Below are 25,508 nucleotides of genomic sequence, written 5' to 3' on the forward strand. Positions count from 1 at the left end.
ATAAGCAAATACTGGCTGATCCTGTTCAAGGCTTGCATAAGGTTTCGTCTCAATGGAAATGTCATGGTTCCAATTGTTTGAATGTTCTTGGACAAATCACTTAACCTTTCTGTGTTTCCGTTTCCACATTCTAAGGGATTGACACGATGACAACTAAGACTTTCTGGTTCATATTCATTCTGTCATTTGGCAAACATTTACCATGAGGCCAGACTATGCCAGGCAAATGCCTAGGTCATGGAGAGGCCGGGATACAAGCTGGGCCCCCAAGGGGCACTTAGCCAATGACAAAGTTATTGTGTTCTGTGAATGGGGGTGGGGATCCTACCCCTTTTTTCTATCTTTGAAAAACTTAGCTAGAAATTGTTCATAAAATATTTCTTGTGAATCCAAAGTTTATATTTGAAATCTCAGTTTCTTGCGAACAAGTAATTACATTTCAGTTTAATTCTCCACACGTTTCTTTTATTGTTGTTTGAAAAAAATTTCACTGTGGAAAATGCAGAAAGGCCTAAAAGAGATTCTTTCTTTTTGTGGATTCTGCAGTAAGCAGTTACTGTGCCTGCATGGGCAGTCCTGTCCAACTCTTTGGGACCCCATGGACTAGCCCACCAGGCTCCTCTGTTCATGGAACTTTACAGACGAGAATACTGGAGTGGGTTGCCCTTTCCTTCTCCAGGGACTCTTCTCCGGCCCTCTACCCCCCTACCCCAGGTATGTGCCTGTATCTTCTGCATTCATTGGCAGGGGGCAGGTGGATTCTTTACCACCGCACTGCCCTGTGGAGGGTGGGGCGGTTCTAATATTTTACCCTTAAGTTACTGCCTGCACCCCCACACTTCTGCAGCCACTTTGTCGAAAATTAAAACAATTTTTCTTTTTCTTTTTTTTCTGGCCAGCTGTGACTTGAGGGATCTTAGTTTGCAGACCAGGGATTGATTCTACCCTAACACCTGCCCTACCCCAGCTATATTAGCACGGAGTCCTGACCACTGGACTGCCAGGGAATTCCCAAAACTAAGTTTTTTAAAAGTTGCTCTCTCTCAATCTGTCAGGATGTCTGTTCATAACTCCTCTCCCTCTTAGCTTATTCCTCCTCAGCCAACCAGGTAGGAAGCCTCTGATCTGGTCCTGACTGGGGCTCACACTCCTGTCCGTGGTTTTATAAAATAATCTGCTGACGACTCCCACAGATAAATAAGACAAGTGTGGCCTCTCAGGGGCCATCGGGCCTGCGTCCACGAGTAGGTGGGCACTGCTGTCGGACTGCGATCACGGAGAGGGGCCGGAGATTGCTGGGCCTCGGCTGGAGACGCCCTCGCCCACGCGCCCTCCGTCCAGGCGCAAATGCGCAGCTGGGCCCGGCTCCAACCCGGGGTCCTGACTCCTGCTCTTCGCTGGCCGGTCAGTGAGGTTGGATTGTGCTGGCCCAGAAAGCCACTTCCTGCCGCGACCAGAGCCGGCCGTTGTTGTGAAAGTTGCCCCCCGGGGGAGGAAGTGGCTTTGGGCTGTTTATTTTGGCTGCAGTCAAGCAGACGGCGCCGCCGGGGGCCGCGGACCCGGGGTTCGCAGAGCTGGGCTGGGGAGCCGGGCGGACCTCGGGGCCATGGCGGGGCGGGGTGAGGGTGCGTGTGGGGGAGGTCAGCGCCCAAACGCCCGGGACGCGCGGCGGGGATGGGGGCGCGGGCGTGGGGTGGGGTCGCATCACGGAGGGAGGGCGCACGGACTAGGTTGGGGGGGCACTGCGGGGGCGGGAGGGCGCCTCGCAGAGCCCGGGTTTAGGAAGGAGGGGTGCAGCGGCCGGAGATCCGAAACTCCAAGGACGGGCAGGTCCCAGCATCTCAGGTCCTGGAGGCGAGTGTGAGGGAAGACGGGGTCCAGGTGGCCCACCCCGGGGATGCTCTGGTGAGGAAGAGACGTGGGGACCGGGCAGGGGAGCCAGGCCCCGGGAGGTGCCCGTGAGCAGAGGTTGCCCGGTCCTCCAAGAGGTTGTGGGCGCAATTAGGCTCGGCAACCCCCGCCCCTGCTAGCCTTCCTACAGGACGCGGCCTGGGAAAGGATAAGCCGAAGAGATCCTGACCTTCAGTGCCAGCAGGGGATGAGATCAAACATCTCTAAAGCGCCCGAGGGTGGAGGTGGGGTGGGGTGGTGGTGGGGAGGTTGGGGCTGGTGAGGATTTGCCTCCCAGAGAACCCTGGGGGCAGCCCCACTCAGCTGGCGCCGAGGGTGGGAGTAGGGGGCACTCAGGCAGAGCCATGGGAGGATGAAAGTAGCCTTTACAAAATTTACCTGAATTCCCTTCCCCTCTTCACTGTGCACCGTTCTTGTGCATTTATTAGGTGACAAACCCATCGTCTGCTAGAGTCTGCTTTAACATCCTAGTAGAACACCGTGTGGCTCAGTGGTAAAGAATCTGCCTGCAGTGCGGGAACCGTGCGTGCTGGGGGTTCAGTCCCTGGGTGGGGAGGATTCCCTGGAGGAGGGAATGGCAACCCACTGCAGTATTCTTGCCTGGAGAATCCCATGGACAGAGGAGCTTGGTGGACTGCAGTCCATGGGGTCGCATAGAGTTGGACATGACTGAAGTGACCGAGCGCACATGCAAAGCAGTGTATCACATTGTGGAACACAGACATTTTAAGGGAAGAGAAGAGCGTGTCTAGAAATGAATGATGGAGGAGGCTCCCCTTGGGTGGAGGAGCTGAGAGAGAGAGACATTGCATGACACTGCACCCATGCGCGCGCGCGCGCGCGCGCGCACACACACACACACACACACACGCGCGCGCGCGCGCGCGCGTGTCAGCAGAACCTGGGGTGGAGTGGGAGTGCTGCCGGATGTGTTTAGTTTTGTCACAGGCTCTGTAAGCAGTGGAAGGCCAGCACTTTGGCCTGGCTGGAGTGGAGGAGCTGGGCGGGAGGATGGAGAGTGTGAAAAGCCTGGAGGGTGGACGGTCCGTCGGGAGAAGTCCACACTAATCCCAGGATTTTGGTGGGACTCTCCTGCCCTCCATGGAAGGAATGCGCTGCCTCCCGCCACCCTCAGGTCCAGTGTGCGAGCTGGGACATGGACACTGCCTCTAGTAGAGAGAGGTGCAGGGTGGGGTGCCCGGGTCCCCAGGGCTGGCCCCTCAGCAGGGCGGGGCAGGCAGCTTGTGCTGACTCAGACATTTCCAAGCCTGGCCTCAGGGCCCAGCGGCTCATTGAAAACAGCTGCTCCTTTTGGCGGGCGGCCCCACGGGCGGGCGGCCCCTGGCTCTCCCTGGGATGACCCCTGGCCTTTGCATGGCCTGGGGAGGGGTACCGATGGGGGAGAGAGGGGTGCCGATGGTGGGGGAGAGGGGTGAGGCCCAGTGACCAGAAGCGCCCCCTGCCATGCCGTCTGGGACCAAATCTGGTCAGCTTCCCCCCGCCCGCTACCTGGTCCCTGGTCCCCAGCTCTCTAGGAGCTGAGCCAGACTGGTCACTGGGTCCCCAGTCTTTGCTCCTCCATGCCCCAACTTGGAACCTTCTCCGTGTCCTTGACTCTGCTTGTGCCTTTCAGGGTTTTGTTTGACATGCCTCTCATTCAGTAGATGTTTCTGGAGAGCCTGCTGCGTGCCAGGCCTTGTGCTAGAATGAACTTCCCCTCCACTTCCTTTAGCATGATGTCTTCAGCTTGTAATGGGGAGCAGCCGTCTTATCCGAGGTCAGACCTCTGGCTGCCTCCACTGCTGGGCTGAGTCCCGGAGGCTGTCGGGACAGCTGGGAGGCTTGCTCCTGAGAGAGAGACAGTGTGAGCCTCTGCGCTTGGCCTCAGGACCAGCCCACTGTGTATACTTTGCAGCAGACGGAAAAGGAAAGGAGGCCACGGTGACCCTCAGCCAGGAGGGAGGAGATGGAGTTACTCAATGTAGGGCAAGTAGCTTTGAAACCCAGTTACCTCTGAGCACAGAAGTAAACTTCCAGGGTGATGCCCTGGATGTCTGAGAAGCAGAGACTCCACACCAGAAAGATTCCATCAGTTACCTGGAAAATCATTCCTATCCACTTTAATTGATGCTTTTGAACTGTGGTGCTGGAGAAGACTCTTGAGTGTCCCTTGGACAGCGTGGAGATCAAACCAGTCAATCCTAAAGGAAATCAACCATGAATATTCATTGGATGGACTGATCCTGAAGCTCCAATACTTTGGCCATCTGATGCGAAGGGCTGACTCATTGGAAAAGACCCTGATGCTGGGAAAGACTGAAGGCAGGAAGAGAAGGGGATGACAGAGGATGAGATGGTTGGATGGCCATCACCAACTCAATGGACAAGAGTTTGAACAAACTCCAGGAGATGGTGAAGGATGGGGAAGACTGGCCTGCTGTAGTTTATGGGGTTGCAGAGAGTCAAACACAACTTAGCAGCCGAACAACAAGAACAACCCAAACCATGCAGTATGAATTAGACCTGATGGTTTCGCACATGTTGTTATATTGCCTGTAACTTTTTCATGACTTGGTTTGTGAGTTCTGCCTTTCCAGGTTCGCTGTAAACATCTTGAGGGCAGAAACCATATCCTTGATTTCCCTGTAGTACCTCGTTCAGTGCTTCACAAAAACTTGTCATTGTCACGAATGAGAAAACCCCGGGGGGAGCAGCCAGAAAAGTGGTCAGGAGGATGGGGGGGGGCGGGGTCCAGCCTCCAAACACCTCCTGTGACGTGGCCCAGATGCAGCCACCAGCCCAAGCAGCCCATCACTGGTCTGACGGTCAGAGGGCACCCGGGTACCATGCCTCCAGGGGAGTCAAGAGCATGGACCCGTGTTCCGGACTGGGAGAAAGGCTCTGACTCCAGGACCTAGGGCTGTGTGTTTATCAGGATTCTTTGGTTACAAGGACAAAATCCTGATGCAAACCAGCTCAGCACAAAAAAAGAAAAGAGAGAGAGAAATGTGGCTGCAAACGATCCTGAATGATGCATGGAGCAGAGGAAGAGCTGCAAGAATTCAGGGACGGGCTGGACATTCTACACCCTGGGCACTCACTCCCCTTCCTTCCATCTCTCAGCTCTGTGTCTCTTCCCATAGTATCCCTTCCTTGCCTACAGCAGAAAGGTCTTTTCCTCTTGGTAGGAAACGTGGCTATTGGCAGCCCCAGATTAGACAGGGGACCTCAGTGTTCCGGGAGGCACTCTGGTCAGCCTTGTTTAAGTGCGAGTCACTGTGGCCTGGGAATGGGCATGATTATTGGCCAGTAATAAGCCTCACCGGCTTCCCTGGTAACTCAGCTGGTAAAGAATCTGCCCGCAATGCAGGAGACCCTGGTTTGATTCCTGGGTCAGGAAGATCCCCTGGAGAAGGGATAGGCTGCCCACTCCAGTATTCTTGGGCTTTCCTGGTGGTTCAGACAGTAAAGAATCCTCCTATGCAAGAGACTTGGGTTTAATCCCTGGGTCAGGAAGATCCCCTGGAGGAGGTCATGGCAACCCACTCCAGTATTCTTGCCTTGGAAAATCCCCATGGACAGGGGAGCCCGGCAGACTACAGTCCATGGGGTCGCAAAGAGTCGGACACGACTGAGCGACCTAGCACCGCACAGCACAATGAGCCTGGTGCCCACTCAGCCAGAGACACAGGAAAATTCTTGATAAATAAGAAGGGGAAGAGGACGGGAAGTTTGCTGGGCAGACAAAACAAAGATCAGAGACTGTGGGCGGCTCCACGAGGTCAGGGATTCTGTTACCCTCTCCGCATGTTCCACGCAGAGCCTGGCCCCTGTACAGCGACAGGCTGGGTTGTATCTGTGTGGCTCAGCCCTGCACCCTCAGGCCTGGCACCCTGCCCGGCACCCGTGAGGTTCTCAGGGAATATTTGTTGAACAAATAAATGCATGACGTGCAGTTGGCGCTCCATGCATGGTTACCTGCCTGGCTTCATTCATTTGTTCACTGCCTGAACAAGTGCACTGTGACCCACACCTGGGTGCCTGGTGTGGTGGTGTTGGGGTGACCATCCAGATACGGGGGGCCGTCCTTGTCCTCTCTGAGGACCCTACAAGGTCCCAGTGAGGGCCACTTCCACTATCTCCACAGCCACCGAGGCTCTCAGGCGAGAGGGCTGGGTAAGGGTGGAGGGGGCCTTCTTGGGGTGGGGGAGCCTTCCCGTGATGGGGGTGCATCAGGTGTTCGCTTTGAATTCCTCCTGCCACCTCCCGTGTGCCTGCGGAGAGCAGAGCTCGGATGACGGTACAGAGTCAGTTCCCAAAATGCCTGGTTTCCTTCCCATCCCTTGAGCATCTTTAGCTTGGCCAAGCCTGGGCCTCATCTCTGCTTCCACTGGCCCCTGGAGAAACAGCTTTCTTTCTGGGAGGACCCAGACCCACCCCTCAACTCTGGGTGGAAAATACTCTTCCCCAGAGGCCCCCAGCCCCCTCCTTGGCAAAGCCCCAGGGTTCCACTGCTAAGAATTCCCCTCCGCCTCCCCGCTGCTCCCAAATTCCTTTTCCTTTTCTCATTTGCTGCCAAGGCAGTGCTGTGACTCACATCCCTCACCTTCTGCCTCCTCTGGATCCTCAGTGACTTTAGAGTCCGAAGGCCCAGCTCCCTCCACTGCCCCCAGACACCTGGGCTTGAAGGGCTTGTCTGCCCTTGTCTCCTGCTGTGTCCAGACCCACCGTCTCTACCTGGGACGGTGCTGTGTGTCTCCTCGGGTTCCTGGCGTTGCCTGGGACGTATGCAGGGAGAGACGGGTCATTGAACCCAGGCCCTCGGACGGCAGAGGGAGGAGGGGCTTGCAGCAGTGACCCAGGTGACAGAGGAGGAAGCTGAGGCCTTGACGGTGCTGTGCTTGGGCGTCCTGCTCTCTTCCCCTCTGGGCCTCAGTTTCTTCATCTGTCCAGTGGTGGGAAGGTGGCGTCTCCTGACCACGTGGCCTCTTTTGGACCCTTCACTTGCCCCTGGTTACAACTGCATGCCTGCTGAAGTGGAAGTGCCGTGCCTGGGTTTTCTGGTTGGGGAGGAAGGGAAGACACTGGCCCCTGGGCTGCTTTCTGCTCCTGTGATGTTTTGGGCTGCGTGTCCAGCCCCGTCTCTAAGATCACCCATAAAAGCCAGTACTGCTTTCTCCCTTTTCCAGTCCTGGACCTTTTCCCTCCCCCTGCCAAGGGTTACTTTCTGTTGCTGACTGTCCTCGCTGGAGTGGAGTTTCTGAGAAACAAATGCCCAATTCAGTCAAACGCTCGGGCAGGCCTGGATGGAGTCCTGGGCCAGTCTGCGGTTCCTGGAGAGGAGCTGGAAGGGAAGGAGCAGATTAGGCCTGGGGGCGACGGGGAAGGCTTCGCTGTGGTGGTCACGTTTGTTGGTCCTTCAGGAAGTCACCTGTGTCTTGCCCAAAGAGGACCCCCGCCCTGGTGTCATCAAAGAATAGAGTGACCAGTGTCCCTCACCACCAGCCTTCCCACTCTGGAGTTTGTTTGTTTCTTTTTTAAATTCTAACATTTTTTTAAAAGTTTTATTATTTATTTATTTGGCTGCACAGGTCTTAGTTGCATCTCACAGGATCTTTGATCTTCGTTATAGCATGAGAACTCTTAGTTATGGCATGTGGGGTCTAGTTCCCTGACCAGGGATCAAACCTGGGCCCCTTGCAATGGGAACGTGGAGTTTTAGCCACTGGACCGCCAGGGAAGCTGCCCACTGTGGAGTTTCAACATGGAGTGACAGGAGCTGTGGGTGCTCTGTTTTAGTGAAATTGATTTGGCAGCTGGGACGAGGAGCAGAAAGTTTAGGTTGGTTGTGATTGTTATCTAGGCATGGAATTCATTCATTCATTCTTCATTTGTTCATTTGTTATTTTATTAAGCAGTACCGTCTGTCGGGTGGAGTTACAGGTACTGAGGATACAGTGTGAAGATGAAGTCTTGGAAACTTCTGAACAAGACGGGAGACAGAAAATAAACAAAACCATGTTAGTTCATGAGCTCTGGTTCTGGAAATAGAAGGTTAGCTTGTATTAGTCTGGTTCTGTGGCCAAAAGTCCTTATCAGTTAATGATAAAACAAAATACAGTGGTTCAGGAGCAGTCAAAACCAGGCAGAGGCCAGGGAGGAAACAGTCCTTGAGAGAAAAGATGAAGATGAGGTGAGTGGTTCATTTAAGCAGCTTTTTGGCTTCCCTGGTGGCTCAGACGGTAGGGAATCTGCCTGCAATGCAGGAGACCAGTGTTCAATCCCTGGGTGGGTGAGATCCCCTGGAGAGGAGAAGGGCTGCCCGCTGCAGTATTCCTGCCTGGAGAATTCCATGGACAGAGGAGCCTGGCGAGCTACAGTCTATGGAGTCGCAAAGAGTTGGATATGACTGAGTGACTCTTTTCAGCTTTTCACTTTCCTCCTGAGAACACTGCCCAGTTTGAGGAGCTCCAAAAGAACGGGGCAGCTTTACTGGGCAGAGTGTGGGGCTACCAGAAAAGCTAAAAATCGAGAGGGAAAATCCTAGAAAGGCAAGAGATGTCCTCATACAAATTCTCCTCAAATATTTGGAAACTGTGCTTGGGCAGAGGGACGCTTTAGGGAACCCAGCAAGAAAGAGCAGTGGGGAAGAAGAGATTGCAGTTGCTGCTAAGAAGACATGAGTTTGGAATTCAAGTTCCACTGAGTTAGAGGAGCTTGGCAATTGCCTAAGGTTTTCTTTTGAAATGCTAGAAGGGCCTCACCTTATGATTACACCCAAGGTTAAGGGCCACACCTTAAGACTGAACTAAAAACCCGAACAGCCCCACCCTAGCAAAACCAAGCCCCTGCAGAATCAGGACGATCTACCAGCAGTTTAACTGCCTGCCACAACAAAACTCCACATTCTTTTAAGGAAGATAATGCGCCAGACTCCCTATAACATGTCATCCACAAGTCCAATATGCAATAATAATAATACAAAAGAAACAGGCTCCTGGTAACATTATCCACTATGTCCAGTATGTAATAAAATTTACTATACATGCAAACAGCAGGAATAATCAACAGAAAAAATAGTCAGCAGACCCAGACTCACAGATAGCTCAGATGTTGGGAAAATGTCAGATAACAATAAATGCTGGGGAGAGAATTTGCTAGAGAGTAACTGCGACTACTTTAGATAAGGAAGTCAGAGAAGGCCTCTCTAAAGATGTGACATTTTTAATACCAATCTCAGGCCAGTTAAATCAGTCTCTGGAGTGGTACCTGGGCACCTGCGTTGTTTATTTTTTGCTGCACCGTGTGGCATGCAGGAGCATGTGGGATCTTAGTTCCCCGACCAGGGATTGAACCCATGCCCCCTGCATTGGGAATGCAGAGTCTTAACCAGTGGACCACCGGGCAAGTCCCCAGGATGTGACTTTTTTTTTTTTCTGAAATGTGAAATGACAGACAGAGGAAGCAGTGCAAAGGCCCTGAGGCAGGAAAGAGTCAGGCCTGTTCAAGGAAGGGCAAGGAGGTCCGTGCAACTTAAGTAAGGGGGAGTAGTGTGATCTGAGATTAGACTGGTTAGCAGGACCAGAACATGTGGGATCTGATGGCTCATAGCAAGGAGTTTGAATTTAATTTATAGAATGATGAATTGCCTTTGAAGGCAGGAGAGAGACTAACATGACATATTGCTTTTTCTTTTGCTTTGAGAGAAGCTGTCATTTCAAATATTTAACAGCCAATTACATTTCATTTGTTTTAGCTGTGTATACCTGTCTTTTACTCATTTTCTACTATATTGGTGCCATTTTACTCCTAATTTATTATAGTTTTTTGTAGAAGCTGTTCTCATTTTAGGGAATAAACTATTTGCCTCTAGTAAGTTACATATATTTTTGTCACTTGAATTCTGATTGTTTCATAGCATTTTTTGTGCCATGAAAAAAATTATGTTACTGAACTTACCACTGTTTGCTTTACGACTTTCAACACGCCGGTATTATTATTATTTTTAAAAATATTTATTTGACTGCTCCAGGGCATAGTTGCAGCATGTGGGATCTAGTTCCCTGACCAGAGATTGAACCTGAGCCCCCTGCATTGGGAGCAGAGAACACTCCAATATTATTAAAAAAAAATTTTTTTTTTTTTAGAACTTATTTATCTTTAAAAGATCATGCTGCTTGGCCATGATGAATGACTTGCAGAGGGAGGACAAGGCCAGCATGATGGAACAGAAAGGTCTTGGGGTTTGGACTCAGAAGATGGGAGGCCAGATTTCAGCCTCAAGACTTTGGTCCAACTCTTATACTACCCATAGTCAAATTCTTTGCCTGTAGTATGGAATCATCATCATCAGTAACGTTTATGGTGCTCTTATTATGTGCTGGACCCTGTTCCAAACACTTTACATGTATTATTTCATTTAACCTTTACAATAGTTTCATGATGAGGGAGCTAAACAATGCACCCAACTCACACATTAAATGGCACAGCTGGGGTCTGAACCCTGCCCGTCAGACTCATGCTTTTCAGGCATGAAAATTATCCTGAAGAGCCAGTGGCTGGTGGATGCAGAAGTGCTTTGGAGCCTGGGATGTGCTGTGTGTGTGTGTTGTTGTACTCAGTGGCAGCTAGGGCACAAAATGTGATGTCACAGAGACCTGGGTTTGCTTCCTGGCTGTGTGATACCATGACTGGTCACTTTGTGGCTCAAACACATGTCAGTTCCTTTCTCTCCCTTTCTCTCTCTCAAAACCTTAAAGATACAATAAAAGCCTTGAGATACAATTCACATCTCGTAAAACTCACCCATTTAAAATATGCCTTTAATTGGGTTTTAGTATGTTCACAGAATTGTGCAACTATCATGACAATCTAATTTTATTTTTTAAACGATTGGGTTTATTTATTTATTTGTCTGCTCTGGGTCTTAGTTGAGCAAGAGGGATCTTCAGTCTTTGCCCTGGCATGCGAACTCTTAGTTGCAGCATATAGGATCTAGTTCCCTTGGCCAGGAATCGAACCTGGGCCCTCTGCACTGGGAGCGCAGAGTCTTAGCCACTGGACCACCAGGGAAGTCCCATGGCAATTTGATTTTAGAACATTTTCATTACCCCCTAAAGAAACCCTGTGCTTTTTCTTAGCCACTCCCCATTCCCATTACCCAACCTAGCCCCAGGGAACCACTGATCTACCTCCTATAAATTTAAATCTTGATTTCTTCATCAGTGTTTGGCAGAGGGCAGGTTGGACTTCATTGTCTTTCATGGAGTATCTGCTCAGCGAGATGATGGGTGAGAAGATGTGAGACTGGGGAAGGCAAGAGAGCTAAGTTCTGTCTAAAATCTCAGGAGTGAGATGGTTATGGGAAGTGAATGGTTGGAAGTGAATGCTGGGGGCGGGCATGGCGAGTGGTTTGGGAAGATTCTAAATGAGAGGGAAAGATGGAGCCAGTGAATGTGAGGAGCAGTGGGGAAGAGTGAGGCAAAGCAGTTTCAAGCTGGAGAACTTTGCTGGAAAAACAACGCCATGTAACAGAGGTTGGGATAAAGGCTGCAGTGTGGTGTATGATGTAAACACCTTCCCCCTCCTCTTCAGATCTTCATAAAAGTAAACAGTCCCCAACTTGCCATGTGGAATTGGGTTTGCTTTGGGGGAGGCAGGATGGAAGGCTGAGTCCTCCTCCAGGTGCTGTGGAACCAGGGCAGAGGCTGGCCATGTGGGCTCTGCCTTGACTGGGCACAGGGGGTCAGCTGTGCCTCTCACCACCCCAAGCAAAGGGCTGGTCGTGAGGATGGAGTGATTTATCACAGGAGAGAAGGCTCACAACCCAGTACCAGGGTCAGTGTCTGCAGGCAGCCTGGCCGTCAGCAGCAGCCAGGAGACCCCCATGATGGCCTTGTGTCCTGCTTTCCCTTCCAGAGCCCAACGTCTTCGTCATCTTCAGCCATGGACTGCAGGGCTGCCTGGAGGCCCAGGGAGGGCAGGTCCGGGTCTCCCCAGCCTGCAACGCCAGCCTTCCTGCCCAGCGCTGGAAGTGGGTCTCCCGAAACCGGCTCTTCAACCTGGGCACCATGCAGTGCCTGGGCACAGGCTGGCCGGGCACCAACACCACCGCCTCCCTGGGCATGTACGAGTGTGACCGTGAGGCACTGAATCTTCGCTGGAACTGTCGCACCCTGGGCGACCAGCTGTCCCTGCTCCTGGGGGGCCGTTCCAGCAACACGTCCAAGGCTGGCACCCCTGAGCGCGGTGACCAGACCCGCAGCGGCCAGTGGCGTCTCTATGGCAGCGACGAGGACCTGTGTGCGCGGCCCTACTATGGTGAGAGGCTGCCCCTGGTGTCAGGGGCTTGGAGCCACGAGGGACAGACGCGGGGGAGACAAAACCTTGGCCTCCACAGGCCTCTGGCAGTCAACTCTTTCATCGTCATGGGAACCATTTGGGGATCATGGAGAAAATGAACTTCAGAGCATTTAATTTGCCTTAAAAAAATGACAAAACCTGACACACTCTTGTAAAGACCTTGGTCAGTTCAAAAGTGTATAACATACAGCTAAAAGAGAAATCGCTTCTCTCCCAGGCCCACTCTTCAAGGGAGACCCCAGGGTCACCGTCCACAGGTGTCTCCATCCCCCTTCTGCAGGGGTGAATGGGCACCGGAGTCACCCAGTGAGAGGCCTTTCCTGGTGGGCCGCTCCATCCTGGGGGCCCTTTCCCGGGATACCTCCTAGAGTGCCAAGATGGAACTTGGCACGTGAGGCAGCTGGATTTTGGACAGGTGTTAGGGGCCCTAGGGGGCCCCCCCTTCCCAGCCTGATGGGATGAGCAGCGGGACCTCTCGCAGGCTCCTGGGCTGACCCAAGGGCAGAGGCAGCCTTCTGGCCACTGTCTGGCATCGCTGCCCCCTCCCTCTCTCTGCTGACCCCTGCCCACCCCAGCTCCCGGGGCTATAGGGGATTTTTCCCAAGGGATGAGCGGGCTGGGCAGCCTCTGGGGCCTAGATGCCAAGGGCCTGGCTCCCCTCTCCTGCAGAGGTCTACACCATCCAGGGCAACTCCCACGGGAAGCCGTGCACCATCCCCTTCAAGTATGACAACCAGTGGTTCCACGGCTGCACCAGCACAGGCCGCGAGGATGGGCACCTGTGGTGTGCCACCACCCAGGACTACGGCAAGGACGAGCGCTGGGGCTTCTGCCCCATCAAGGGTGAGGGAGGTCGGCCCTGAGGTGGGGAGTGCGGCGGGTGTGGGTGGCAGAACTTTGCGGACCCCCACCCCCCACCTCTGTAGGGTCTTTGCATATTCCTTGAGGGACCTCCCCTTGGGCCCCGCAGAGCGGGCCGGGGCGGGACCCACACCTGGTTGTCATGGTGGCAGGTAATGACTGCGAGACCTTCTGGGACAAGGACCAGCTGACGGACAGCTGCTATCAGTTCAACTTCCAGTCCACGCTGTCCTGGAGGGAGGCCTGGGCCAGCTGCGAGCAGCAGGGGGCGGACCTGCTGAGCATCACGGAGATCCACGAGCAGACCTACATCAATGGTGAGGCAGGGGGAGGGGGCAGCGGGCAGGACCCCGAGACCAGTCCCCACCTTTGGAGGGGGCCCTGAGCCCTTTCTCCTGCTGCTGGAGGGCAGGATGCAGCTGGTGGGGCAACGAGTGGAGGGCTGGGGCCGGGGCGACCCCCCCCCCCACTTCTCACTGTCGCCCTCTTGTGGTCAGGGCTCCTCACTGGCTACAGCTCCACGCTGTGGATCGGCCTTAACGACCTGGACACCAGTGGAGGCTGGCAGTGGTCAGACAACTCGCCCCTCAAGTACCTCAACTGGGAGAGTGGTGAGGCGCCGGGTTTGGGGTGCAGGGCGGCCTGGGGATCCCACAAGCACTTGATTTCCTAGGGACTCCTTCCCTGATACCCTACTGCAGACCAGCAGAGTTGCACCCACTTCAGATTGGGTGCCAATGGTCCGTGCAGCGCGTTGTCTGAATTACAAATGATGCCCTTTCCTGGGGGCACTGGGCCTGGGAGGTGGACTGGATTTCATCCCCATGCACCCCTTCAGCCACGGGCATGGGGCCCTCAGCACGCCAGCAGCCTGGCCAGGGCAGAGGGTCGAGGACCACGTGAGCCCCGGTGAGGAGGCAGGAGAGCCAAAGCGCAGCGCTGGGCATCTGAGCAGGCTCAGGCTTCCGGGGAAGCGCGAGGCTCGGGGGAGGGCTCCCAGGCCAGGGGGTGAGTTCCTCTCCCCTGGGGCGCTGGCGCCCTGCGCTCCCCACAGATCAGCCGGACAACCCGAGCGAGGAGAACTGCGGGGTGATCCGCACGGAGTCGTCGGGCGGCTGGCAGAACCGCGACTGCAGCATCGCGCTGCCCTATGTCTGCAAGAAGAAGCCCAACGCCACGGCTGCCGAGCCCCCGCCTCCCGGTGAGCGGGGTGGACGTGGGTGTTGGGGGGGGCTCCTCAGGCCGCCGCCACTGCCCACCCACCCTCACAGCACAGGGGGCTCTGATCTTCCCTCTTCTTAAATGGTTCCGCTGAAATCTGAACAAATTGAGATGTGCTATTAATTCATTCCGGGACGTTTGTTGGGAACTGTGTTAAGCACTTCACAACCCATTGTGTCCTCCCGGTGGTCACAGTCTGCTGCGGGTGATGGACATGTCAACACACAAACGGAATATCCAGAGTTGTTATAAAAAATAGAATATATATTAGAGGGCTTCGAGAGGAAATTGATTAAGCTTCTGAGAGCTAAGGAGGGTTTCCAGGAAGTGACATTGGATTTGGGCCTTTCAAGTGAAGTGCAAGTTTAAAAAGGCATAAAGCGGTGTTGGGGGAGGGCATGACTGGCGGAGGGAAGGGCAGGTGCAGAGGCTCGGAGACCTGGAAGGTCACAGCTGCTCTAAGATCGATTAGGATTGCCCCCTGAGGGTTAGAGTACAGATGGACGCTACTTAAAAGCGTGGTCCCTGTCCCAGCTGCCACCACGAAGGCCGTGGTGCCGCGCGTCACCCAGGCCAGCATCGCAGTTGGAGGAGAGCAGATAGGCGCCATCAGATGGGTCATCGGTGTGTTGCTGGGCATTTCCCTGGAAGATACACAGAACTGGAGCACATGGTCCGGAAGATCTTAAACCTGCATGTGTTTGAGGCTGAAAGTGGGAAACACTGGCCGAAGAGCGTGATGGACAAGCAGTGTGATGTGCTGTCAGCGAGTCCTCCCTGCAGCGCGTCCTCAAGGGCAACGAGCCCGACTTCCACCTGCCCATGCCTGCGGGGCAGGCTGAGGCCTTTTACAGGGGCTTCCTGGAGCCGCTGGGCAAGGCGGAGAGGCCAGAGCTCAGCAAAGATGGCAAGTTCAGTGCCTCCCTGCAAGTCCACATGCAGAACGACGGGCCTGTGACCAGAGAGCCGGAATCTCCGGCCCCTGGTGCTGTTGCCTCTGATCCAGAACACCTGTTGAAGCTTGAAGCGCAACAACAGAGGACAGAAAAAGAGCCAAAGGGCCTTCCGAATCAAGCAAGAAGAGAAGTGCTCCCCGCAAGGAAGACCACAAAGCCAGCAGCAGGGCTGAGGGGGACACGTCCTCCGAGCAGGAGCCCGTAGGTGGGCTGGCCGCAGGGCATTATCATTGAGCAGAACTGGCTCCTGAAAAATTCATGAAAGATGCTAGACGCCTACACTACTTTAAGAATTTGGAACTGAATTCTGAAAAGGAAGATGGAAATTAAAAAACTGGGAACCAACAAAAACAGAACAAAAAACCGCCAAAGGCGTGCTCCCGTTTTCTGCTGCCGCTGTGGTTTAACAGAGGAGATGGGTGCTGCCAGCGTGGACAAGGCACCCCACCCACAGGGCAGCAAGGAACACACCCAAGGTCCCCTCAGGGAGCCGTGTTGGTTCTCCTGATTCTCAGCTTGCTTTTGGAACAGGCTTGCAACATCACATGTCATCGAATCCTCCTTTCACACTATGGTGTATGTCTAAGTGTCTGTGATGGGTTCCAAATGCATTCAGGCTGTCCATGTTTTACCAGAACAGTCGTCCATAATAATACATTATGTGAGAACTTAAAAAAAAAAAAGTGTGGTCCCTGGACCAACAGCACCTTCCCAAGTGATGTTATAAGTGCTTATTAGAAATGCAGACTCTCAGGTGCCTCGCCCCTCCTCCCCCCCAATTAGTTGAACCAGAACCTGCATTTCACAAGATCTTAGGTGATTGGTGTGGAGTTTGAGAAGTACTGGCTTAGCGGGCACAGGGACATGAACAGTTCAGAAAGGCAGGTTGCAGCCAGCCCCTAAAGGATTTTGGCTTCCGGGTGAAATTCAGGTGGGGCCAGGTAGGCTGTGGGAGCCTTTGCAGGCTTTTAAGGCAGGGAGTGTCTTGCTCACATTTGTGATTCACCGAGGCAGCTCTAGGGGCAGGGTGCCGCGTTGGGGTGTGGCCTTCGTCCAGCAGCTTAGTCTCCGAGGTGCTGACTGAGAGTAAACTCATATCCCCTGCAGGGTTGTTGAAAGGCTGGAGACCCGGCCTGGCTCAGAGGAGCATCTCCATGGGCTGGAGGGGCGGGCTTCTGCAGGAGTCCGGTCACCATGGGGTGAGGAGGGGATTTGTGTAAAGAACATACAGCAAGACAAAACAGAAATTCACGAAACACAAAGTGTAGAGCTTACAGAGCGGACGTTTGCTTCTGACCATTCAAGTCTTGCCAAAGGTGGATTCAGGGCCATTGGCCACTGATCTCTCCCCTCATCCCCTAGGGAATCAGGAGCAAAGGTTTAAAGCATTGGTGCCCACGTTGAGGGCACCTCACCTCCTCCTGGGGGTGGACACGGGGGAGCCTGGGGCAGGCGAAGAAAGGAGGGTCACGGGGCTGGTGTGGGCAGGCCTTGCCCCTGTGGCCCACTTCAGGCCTGGCTCCTCATGAAGTCCTCTGTACCCTGGATCTGCCCAGCGTGGCTGCCGTGGGGAGCCCTCCCCTGAGGCCTCACGGACCTGCAAATATGTCTCTAGCCTTGGATTTCCTCTTTCACCCCACATCTCTCTGCATGAGGCGTATTTTCTTTTTTCCTTTTGGCTGCACTGCATGGCATGTGGGATCTTAGTTTTCCAGTCTGGGATGGAACCCGCGCCCCCTGCAGTGGAGGCACAGGATCTTAACCCCGGACCGTCAGGGGAGTCCCAAGGTGTTATTTTCTAAGCAGTTTCTTGGGTGGGTCCTGCCTTCCAGCACTCATCACTCGAAGCATGTCATTTCAGAGGCAGGCACCATCGGGCCCCTGCAGCGTCCACGTTTCCTGAGCTTCCTCCCTCCCACCAAACTCTTCTGTCCAGGTGGCAGCCTCAGGTCTTAGCTCAGCTGCTGACAAGAGATGATTGACAGGTCTTGAGCCACTGAGGGAGCCCGCTCAGGTGCTCAGCCCTCCCCACTTTGCCGGGTCTGCCAGAGACAGTATGGCCGGTCCTTGGAGCATCTCCCAGGATGGAGTGGATCCCAGTGGGGCGCTGCTTCAAGTGGGTACATGCTTTCTTGCCCAGCCAGGCAGAATCCTGCCCGAGCCCGATGTTGTGGGTGGTTTGATGAAGTCCTGTTTTCTCTTGCCAAGGCCCAAGTGAGAGCTTGTTTGCATCAGTTGCCCTGGGACCCCAATCCCTAGAGGGTGAACTTGAAATGCACGGAGATGGGGGTGAGGAGGGGCCCAAGACTGGTCGGTTTCTCAGCCCTGGGGTTCAGGGAGAGGAAAGGGGGTGGGGGAGGGAATGTGAGCACAAATTTCAACCAGCAGATGCCTGCCGCGCGGCAGTGACTTCATGAGCTGCTGACCTGGGAGGGGCGTGTGTTTCCCCACTTGCTTCATCCTGGACTGATGGGGCCCTGCTCCATAGTGTTCTATTCTTTCTTTTTTTTAATATATTTATTTATTTGGCTGCACCGGATCTTAGTTGTGACAGGTGGGACCTTCAATCTTTGTTGTGACATGTGGGTATTTTTTTTTTTTTTAGTTGCAGCACACAGGATCTTTAGTTGTGGCATGCAGACTCTTAGTTGCAGCATGTGGGATCTAGTTCCCTGACCAGGGAATGAACCCAGGACCCCCTGCATTGGGAGCTTGGAGTCTCAGCCACCAGACCACTAGGGAAGTCCCCATAGATGTCCTTTGAGACCGTGTCGGCAGTGTCGTTTATTAAGTGAGGTGGACATGAACTAAGCTGGAATCTTACAGCAGGAAGCCCCATTTTACAGAGGAGGAAACTGAGGCTCCTGGAGCAGTTCTGTCCTGAGTCTCCATCCATCTTTTCCTCTGAGAGCCCCGGCAGGAGGGGTCATCTTGTCTTGAGTGGAATCTGCCACCACCTCCCGGGACTCCAGCTGCCCTGAGGGTTTTGTCTTTTCAACATCCTTCGGTACTCAGACCTGTCTTGGTGGGAAGAGTTGGATCTAAGACACGTTTGGGGAGGAGGTGGACTTCAGGGCCCTGTCTGTGTTGACACCCAGGGGGTCCGAGCCCATGCTGGGCGTCTCGGCCCCCGAGCAGCGGCCTCTCTGGTCTCCGCAGATGTGTGGGCCAACGTGAAGGTGGAGTGTGAGCCCAGCTGGCAGGCCTTCCAGGGCCACTGCTACCGCCTGCAGGCTGAGAAGCGCAGCTGGCAGGAGTCCAAGAAGATGTGCCTGCGGGGCGGGGGCGACTTGCTCAGCATCCACAGCATGGCGGAGCTGGAGTTCATCACCAAGCAGATCAAACAGGGTGAGGAGCTGCCTCCCCAAGCCCGTCCCGGGGGCTCAGGCACTGTCCTCGCCTCCCCTGCCGGTGGAGAAGGCCGACCTCCTGACGTCCCCTCTCCCCTGCCGCACCCCCCCAGAGGTGGAGGAGCTGTGGATTGGTCTTAACGACCTGAAACTTCAGATGAATTTTGAGTGGTCCGACGGGAGCCTCGTGAGCTTCACCCACTGGCACCCCTTTGAGCCCAACAACTTCCGGGACAGCCTGGAGGACTGTGTCACCATCTGGGGGCCGGTAAGAACCCTCTCTCCTTATCACAGGGCCCCCAGACCCAGCCTCCCCGTGCCGCCGCAGCTGAAGGATGTCCCATTATTGGCTCCTGCTTGTGACACCACCCCCTTGCCTCTCGGAAGTCCCCTCTCCCCATCGTGTCTCCTTCCCTTCCGCTTGGAGAGATTGCCAGGGTTTGAATCTCCTTTCCACCTCCAACTAGCTGGGTCATCTTGGGCAAGCTACTTAACCTCTCTGTGCCTCGGTTTCCTTAGCTGAGTTTCCTTACCCTCAGTTTTCCTAACTGTCAGTGGAACTCTAAAGGTGCCAACCTCAGAGGGTCTTCATGAGGATTAAAGGAGTTAAATGAAACCTTTGGACATTTGTCGCCTGGCAGCGACCTTGGTCCCCTGCGGGCTGCACTTCCCCGCCAGCAGGTGGCGTCAGAACCCACATTATGTGACAAGCTCCCCAGGCAGGACTGCACCCTGCAAGCCCTACCCCAGCCTGGGGTCCTGTCCTCTGAAGAAATGGTGGCCTTGTGACTGTTGGCCATGGCTGTGGCTCAGACAGTGTGGGCGGATGAAGGAATTGATAACAGGGTTTCAAACAGAGTTAAGTCTGTTCCTTAAGACAAAACTGTAGGACAGACTGCCTTCCTCAGAGACAGAGAGGACATTCTACCTTGAGATACAACCAACATTGCCAGGGACTCTAGAGGCATCTGGCTTAGAGGATGCTCTTTAAAAGTTGATGAACAGTTAGGAAATGGCTACCCACTCCAGTATCCTTGCCTGGGAAATTCCACGGACAGAGAAGCCTGGCGGGCTATAGTCTGTGCGATTGTAGAGTCGGACACGACTGAAAACGCATGCTTTTATTGAGCATCTGCTAAATACTGCGCGTTTTCCTGGGGGCTGAGACACACAAACACCTCTGCCCTCTGGATGGCGCTCAAGGCAGACAGAAACTGCTGGCTGGGTGCACTGAACACAGAAGCGCTAAGGCCTTGAGGAGGAGATGAGGACTGAGTTCCTCTTCAGCTCCATCAGCGAGGGGAGGGTCTGGGCACACAGCCTCTGCTTGCCCTGGATCTGCAAGTACTGACTGGACACCTTGCCATACTGGGAATCTCATCTGTCTTGCCAATGGTCTTAGCCAGCGTGGTGTCCTTGGTCTTTATGAAGTGAGCTAATTTAAAAGAGCACCTTTTCCATTTTGACAGTGCTTGTCAAAGTTTGGAGGCATTGGCACAGCTCCTGTGTGTGCTCACATCAGCCTAGTGAGGCTTATAGCACTAATCCTGCACATCCCCCGTTTTCCACCATGGAGCACAGAGAAGTCAAGCTTCTTGCTCAGAATCACCCAGCAAGTCAGAGGCAGGGCCAGGTTTGGGAGACTTGGGGCAGGTAGACTGACACTGCCCCTCACCCTGTGTCCCTAGGAAGGTCGCTGGAACGATAGTCCCTGTAACCAGTCCCTGCCATCCATTTGCAAGAAGGCGGGCCAGCTGAGCCAGGGGGCCGCGGAGGAGGACCACGGCTGTCGGAAGGTGAGGGTGCTTCTGGAGCTGCCCCGGGTGGGGCCAGCCAGAGGGGCTCCCGGGGGCAGGAGGGCAGGAGGAATCCTCAGCCTCCTGTGGCACCCTCCCTTTCTCCCGCCCTCCAAACTGCTCCGTCCAGGAGTGATACAGGATGAGGTGGGTGGGGGTGGGAGGCTGTAGGGAGGAAGCGGAGCTCCTCACCCCACCCCAACCCTGAGCCCCCTCTCCATGGAAAGCCACAGAGAATTTGGAGGTGGGAGTGGGCGGGCCCCCCACCCTCAAGACTGGTCCAGTCATCACCTTCGTGGAGGCTGCTGGGGACCACCTAGGTCTCCTCTGTGTACCCTCCCTCTACCCTACCCCCCGCTTTCCCACCCGTCTGCTGGCACGCACACTAGCGGTGGACACAGCGTGTGTCTGTCTTTCTCCTGGGGGCGGGGGGGGGGGTGGTGGTGGCGGGGACCAGGCCATCCTGGGTCTCCCTCCCTGTGCTCCAGCCCTAAGGAGAGGAGGGATTAGGACTGAATGGGGGAATGAATGAGTTGGGGAGAGAGGGTGTGAGTGAGGGTGAGGGCGAGTGATTGACCTGTTTCCCTCCTTCAGCCCTGTGCCTCCCGCCCCCCGCCCCCCCCACACCGCTGCCGCCCCGACAAGCAGGGATGTGAGCAGTGAGGACTAAGTGGGCAGGCTGCTCATAAAGGCCACTTTGTGGTGCTTGGGCCCCTGGCGGCTCCCTCTGCCGAAGCCACGTTCCTTCTGCCAGCCCCTCACTGCCAGTCTGGTTCCTCACTCTGTTTTCCTTTGGATTAAGCCCCTTATCACACCCACCCACCTGCACCCCAAACTCTCCCCTAGGGGGAGAGCAGGAAATGCCCGCAGGCATGAGCTCCAGTGGGGAGGAAGGGAGAGCACACGGGGCCGGGCTGAAGAGTGTGGGGGCCAGCGTGGTCAGGGGCTGGCGGGGGGCTCTGACCAGGCTGGGTGAGGCAGAGGGGCTATTACTAACTGCCCCGCACCAGGGCCAGCCTGGAATGGGTGGGGGGTTGTTGAGCCGCCATGGTTAACACCCCAGGAGAGCCAGGGGTCTTAGCACAGTCCTGCTGGAATATGGGGATCTGTGCCCCACCCCCCAGACACACATATACATACACGCGTAAACACACACATATGAAAATGAAGAGAAAGTGTTAGTCGCTCAGTCGTGCCCAACTCTTTGTGACCCATGGACTGTAGCCCGCCAGGCTCCTCTGTCCATGGATTTCTCCAGGCAAGAATGCTAGAGTGGGTTGCCATTCCCTTCTCTAGGGGATCTTCCCAACCTAGGAATTGATCCCAGATCTCCTGCATTGCAGACAGATTCTTTATTGTCCAAGCCACCAGGGAAGCCCCCCAAACACACATATCCACACATAAACACACATTCATACACACATACACAATAGGCACATACACACACATAAACACACACATACACACACACACGGGCTTCCCTGATGGCTCGGTGGTAAAGAATCCGCCTGCCAATGCAAGAGATGTGGGTTCGATCCCTGGGTTGGGAAGATCCCCTGGACTAGGAAATGGCAACCTTCTCCAGTATTCTTGCCTGGAAAATCCCATGGAGAGGGAAGCCTGGCGGGCTACAGTCCATGGAGTCGCAAAAAGTTGGACATGACTCAGAGATTAAACATCATGGACACCTACACACATAAACACACATACACATGTACGCACACATACATATGACTAAACACATACATCTACACATACATAAGCACACATATACACACACCAGCTTGTTCTGAACTGGCTCCTGCCCAGAGGGCCGCCCCCCTCCCCCCGCCTCGCCTCTCTCCCGGGCTCCAGCCCCCACCCCCCAGGTATCCCACCTGAAGGCCTGCTGGAGGCTAAGACCCTGGTAGGCACCTGGGGTCATTTTAGGAGGAGCAGGGCTGTGGCGGGGAGGGACACAGTGTCTGTGGCGTGGGTTCAGGCCTGGGCTCCACCTGTACTGTCTGTACAAAATCAAGCCATATAATGTCTCAGAGCCTCAGGTCCTCGTCTGCAAGGCAGGGGCGGAGAGGCCCTCAGGGCTACCCAAGGGGCCGCGGGTTGGTGGGGTAAAGCCTCCCTGGTCTTCTGGGGCGGGTGGAGGGGCGGGTTGCAAGCGAGCCATGAAGGAAGGGCGGTCTGCTGCAACTTTGCTGCCCCTCACTGCGGGTTTGTTCTCCGCCCCCACCGCCCTCAGGCGGGCGCCGCCTCCATTCCATTACTCCAGCTTCTCCAGGCCCCTGAGGATCAACCAGCCCCCTCCACTTGCTGGCCGCTCTCCCAGCTTTTCAGCTGTCATTTCCCAGCCAGCTGGCAGTTTTCCCAATACGTCTCCTGGTTCAAATACCCAAGAGAGGAGTCCAGTGGGCCACTCCTCTTTCTTGGCCAGGCCATAGGCCGGGTGACTGGCTGCCTCCCTTGGGCCACGCATCCACTCCGAACCTCGCAGCTGTGGGTGATGGTGGGCAGGGCAGTGTGGCATGGCACAGTGCAGACACAGCATAGGAACAGCCGGCTCTGGGGCCAAACCAGCCCCCTCGGTCCTGTGCCCAAGCCTGCAGAAAGCTAAGTGGTGCCGCTGTTGGCATCCCCACCCCGGGATTTAGGGGTGAGAGAGAAGCAGCCCTCCCCCAGACACCCACTTTTCTGCCCACTCTCTTGAGCCAGGGTTGGACGTGGCACAGCCCCTCCTGCTACTGGCTGGGAGAGGACCCGGTGACCTACAGCGAGGCCCGGCGCCTCTGCACCGACCACGGCTCTCAGCTGGTCACCATCACCAACAGGTATGAGGGGGGACCAGCCCGCCCCGATGTCCTGGTCGAATGCGGTCCCTCCACCAGAAAGGCCAGCATCCTGCCGTCAAGTGCAGAGGGACTTGAGCTTTGAGTCCCTTTGAGCTTCAACTGTCTCCAGGGCCTTTTTCTAACATTATCATAAGAATGACTCTTGTTTATTAAGTGACCCCAGCATGGGGCAGTTCCTGGGGCGGGGGTGAGGGCCGGGGGTGAGGGCCGGGGGTGAGGGCCGGGGGGGACAGGAACAGGCCTCCGTGTGGGCTGGATGGATGCCCCAAAGAGGCCTTGAAAAGTGAGTTGCAGTCTTGTCCTATTCTTTGCGATCCCATGGACTGTAGCTCGCCAGGCTGCTCTGTCCTTGGAATTCTCCAGGCAAGAGTTGGCTGTGTCTGATTTTTCTCTCAGCAAGGCGTGGAGATGCAGACAGCAGCGGGGGTCAGCTGTGTCAGCTGCAGCTTCCCCAGGGGTCCCCACTTCCCTGAGCAAGTTTCTGATGGGGTGCAGCACCCAGGCTCCCGGAGCAGGGCGTCTGGCCTGGAGCCCTGGGAGCGGTGGGGGTTGAGCTGCCTGCCTTGACCAGCCTGTCTCCCGCAGGTTCGAGCAGGCCTTTGTCAGCAGCCTCATCTACAACTGGGATGGCGAGTACTTCTGGACGGCCCTGCAGGACCTCAACTTCACCGGCTCCTTCCGCTGGCTCAGCGGGGACGAGGTCATGTACACCCACTGGAACCGGGACCAGCCCGGTGAGCCCCTCGCTCAGCCCCCTTCTTGGTGGCGCCTTGGTGAAGCTGGGAGGGTCACCCCTGCCATGACCGAGACCCAGAGCTTCATAGGAGACTGAATTCATAGAGTGTGGTGCTATGGTTAGAAGGATGGGCTCCAGAACTGAAATGCCTGGCTCAGGTCCTGACTGCAGTTTATTAGTTGCCCATCTTTGAGCCTCAGTTTCCTCATCTGTCCAATGGGGATAATGGTACTTTTCTCACAGGGTTGACGTGAGGCTTGAATGGGTTAATATATGTAAAGCCCTTGGAATAGTGGGCATAGGACAAGTGCTTGCTATTATTCCATTTCACATTTATTATCTTAAAGCATTTTTTATAAATCTTTTATTTTTTTAATTTATTTTTTTGGCTGTGCTGGGTCTTCATCACGGGCTCAGTGGTCGCAGTACACAGGCTTCTCTAGTTGCCCGACGGCATGTGGGATCTTAGTTCCCCAACCAGGGATGGAACCCACATCCCTTGGAAGGCAGATTCTTAACCGCGAGTCACTGTTATCTTTTTTAAGCCCTTTCAAAGTTGGAGTAGATGATGAAACAGGCTCAGAGAGGTTAAGCAACTTGCCTAAGATCTCACAGGAGTCAACGTAGAGTGAGGCTTCTGCCTCCATTTCCTTCCTGCTCTCCAGCCCCGCCGCCCCCAACCCCGCAGCGCGTGTCCCTGCAGAGATGGCCCAGCTGGCTCCCCGTGTGGGGGCCATGGAGGTGCCCCTCAGGGATATGAGGGAGGGCTCAGTGTGTGGGTTCCCCCTCCCTCCTGCAGGGTACAGCCGTGGGGGCTGTGTGGCCCTGGCCACGGGCAGCGCCATGGGGCTGTGGGAGGTGAAGAACTGCACATCGTTCCGGGCTCGCTACATCTGCCGCCAGAGCCTGGGCACGCCCGTGACGCCTGAGCTGCCCGGGCCAGACCCCACGCCCAGCCTCACCGGCGCCTGTCCCCAGGGCTGGGGCTCAGATCCCAAACTCCGGCACTGCTATAAGGTAGGCAGCCTGTGGGCCTCGGGGTGGAGAAGAGAAACGAGAGCAAAGAGACAGCATCCCTGGGTGGGGGGGATGGGGGGGCGTGGTCCTGGTGGGACCCAGCCATGATCCAAGCAGGTGGGCCCTAGAGAAACTTTTCCCCTTAGGTCCTTTCTGTTGAAACTCTTGTCAGTGTCCTCTGAGGCCTGGTGCATAGCAGATGCTCAATAAACAATTGAGGAATTGAAAAACCCCCAGAGACCATCAGTTTTAGAGACGCTCAAATGTTGGGGCCAGGCTGGCAGCTCTTTAGAATTGCCCAGGGAGCCTGATTTATATGTGATCCCTTATATGTGGAATCTAAAATGTGACACAGATGAACCTATCTATGACACAGAAACAAAATCACAGACGTAGAGAAGAGACTGGTGGTTGCCAAGGGAAGGGGGTTGGGGAGAAATGGAAGAGGAGGTTGG

The 25,508-nt window shown here is 55.0% G+C and overlaps 1 protein-coding gene and 1 pseudogene across 2 annotated transcripts in view; both read left to right on the forward strand.

Moving 5' to 3' along the window:
* Positions 1 to 25,508, forward strand: part of MRC2 (mannose receptor C type 2) — a 58,360-nt gene that overhangs the window by 20,397 nt on the left and 12,455 nt on the right. For both annotated transcript variants that reach the window (XM_061144311.1, XM_061144312.1), the window contains exons 2-12: positions 11,830 to 12,231; positions 12,943 to 13,116; positions 13,287 to 13,451; positions 13,632 to 13,745; positions 14,189 to 14,335; positions 18,471 to 18,659; positions 18,775 to 18,929; positions 20,350 to 20,457; positions 23,164 to 23,279; positions 23,886 to 24,034; positions 24,836 to 25,053. In XM_061144311.1, the coding sequence (XP_061000294.1) occupies positions 11,830 to 12,231; positions 12,943 to 13,116; positions 13,287 to 13,451; positions 13,632 to 13,745; positions 14,189 to 14,335; positions 18,471 to 18,659; positions 18,775 to 18,929; positions 20,350 to 20,457; positions 23,164 to 23,279; positions 23,886 to 24,034; positions 24,836 to 25,053 (1,937 nt within the window). The remainder of the gene's footprint in view (positions 1 to 11,829; positions 12,232 to 12,942; positions 13,117 to 13,286; positions 13,452 to 13,631; positions 13,746 to 14,188; positions 14,336 to 18,470; positions 18,660 to 18,774; positions 18,930 to 20,349; positions 20,458 to 23,163; positions 23,280 to 23,885; positions 24,035 to 24,835; positions 25,054 to 25,508) is intronic.
* LOC133057965 (D-aminoacyl-tRNA deacylase 1-like) lies at positions 14,754 to 15,644 on the forward strand (annotated as a pseudogene).

This window comes from Dama dama, chromosome 5, assembly GCF_033118175.1.
Source record: "Dama dama isolate Ldn47 chromosome 5, ASM3311817v1, whole genome shotgun sequence".
NCBI classification, from domain to species: domain Eukaryota; kingdom Metazoa; phylum Chordata; class Mammalia; order Artiodactyla; family Cervidae; genus Dama; species Dama dama.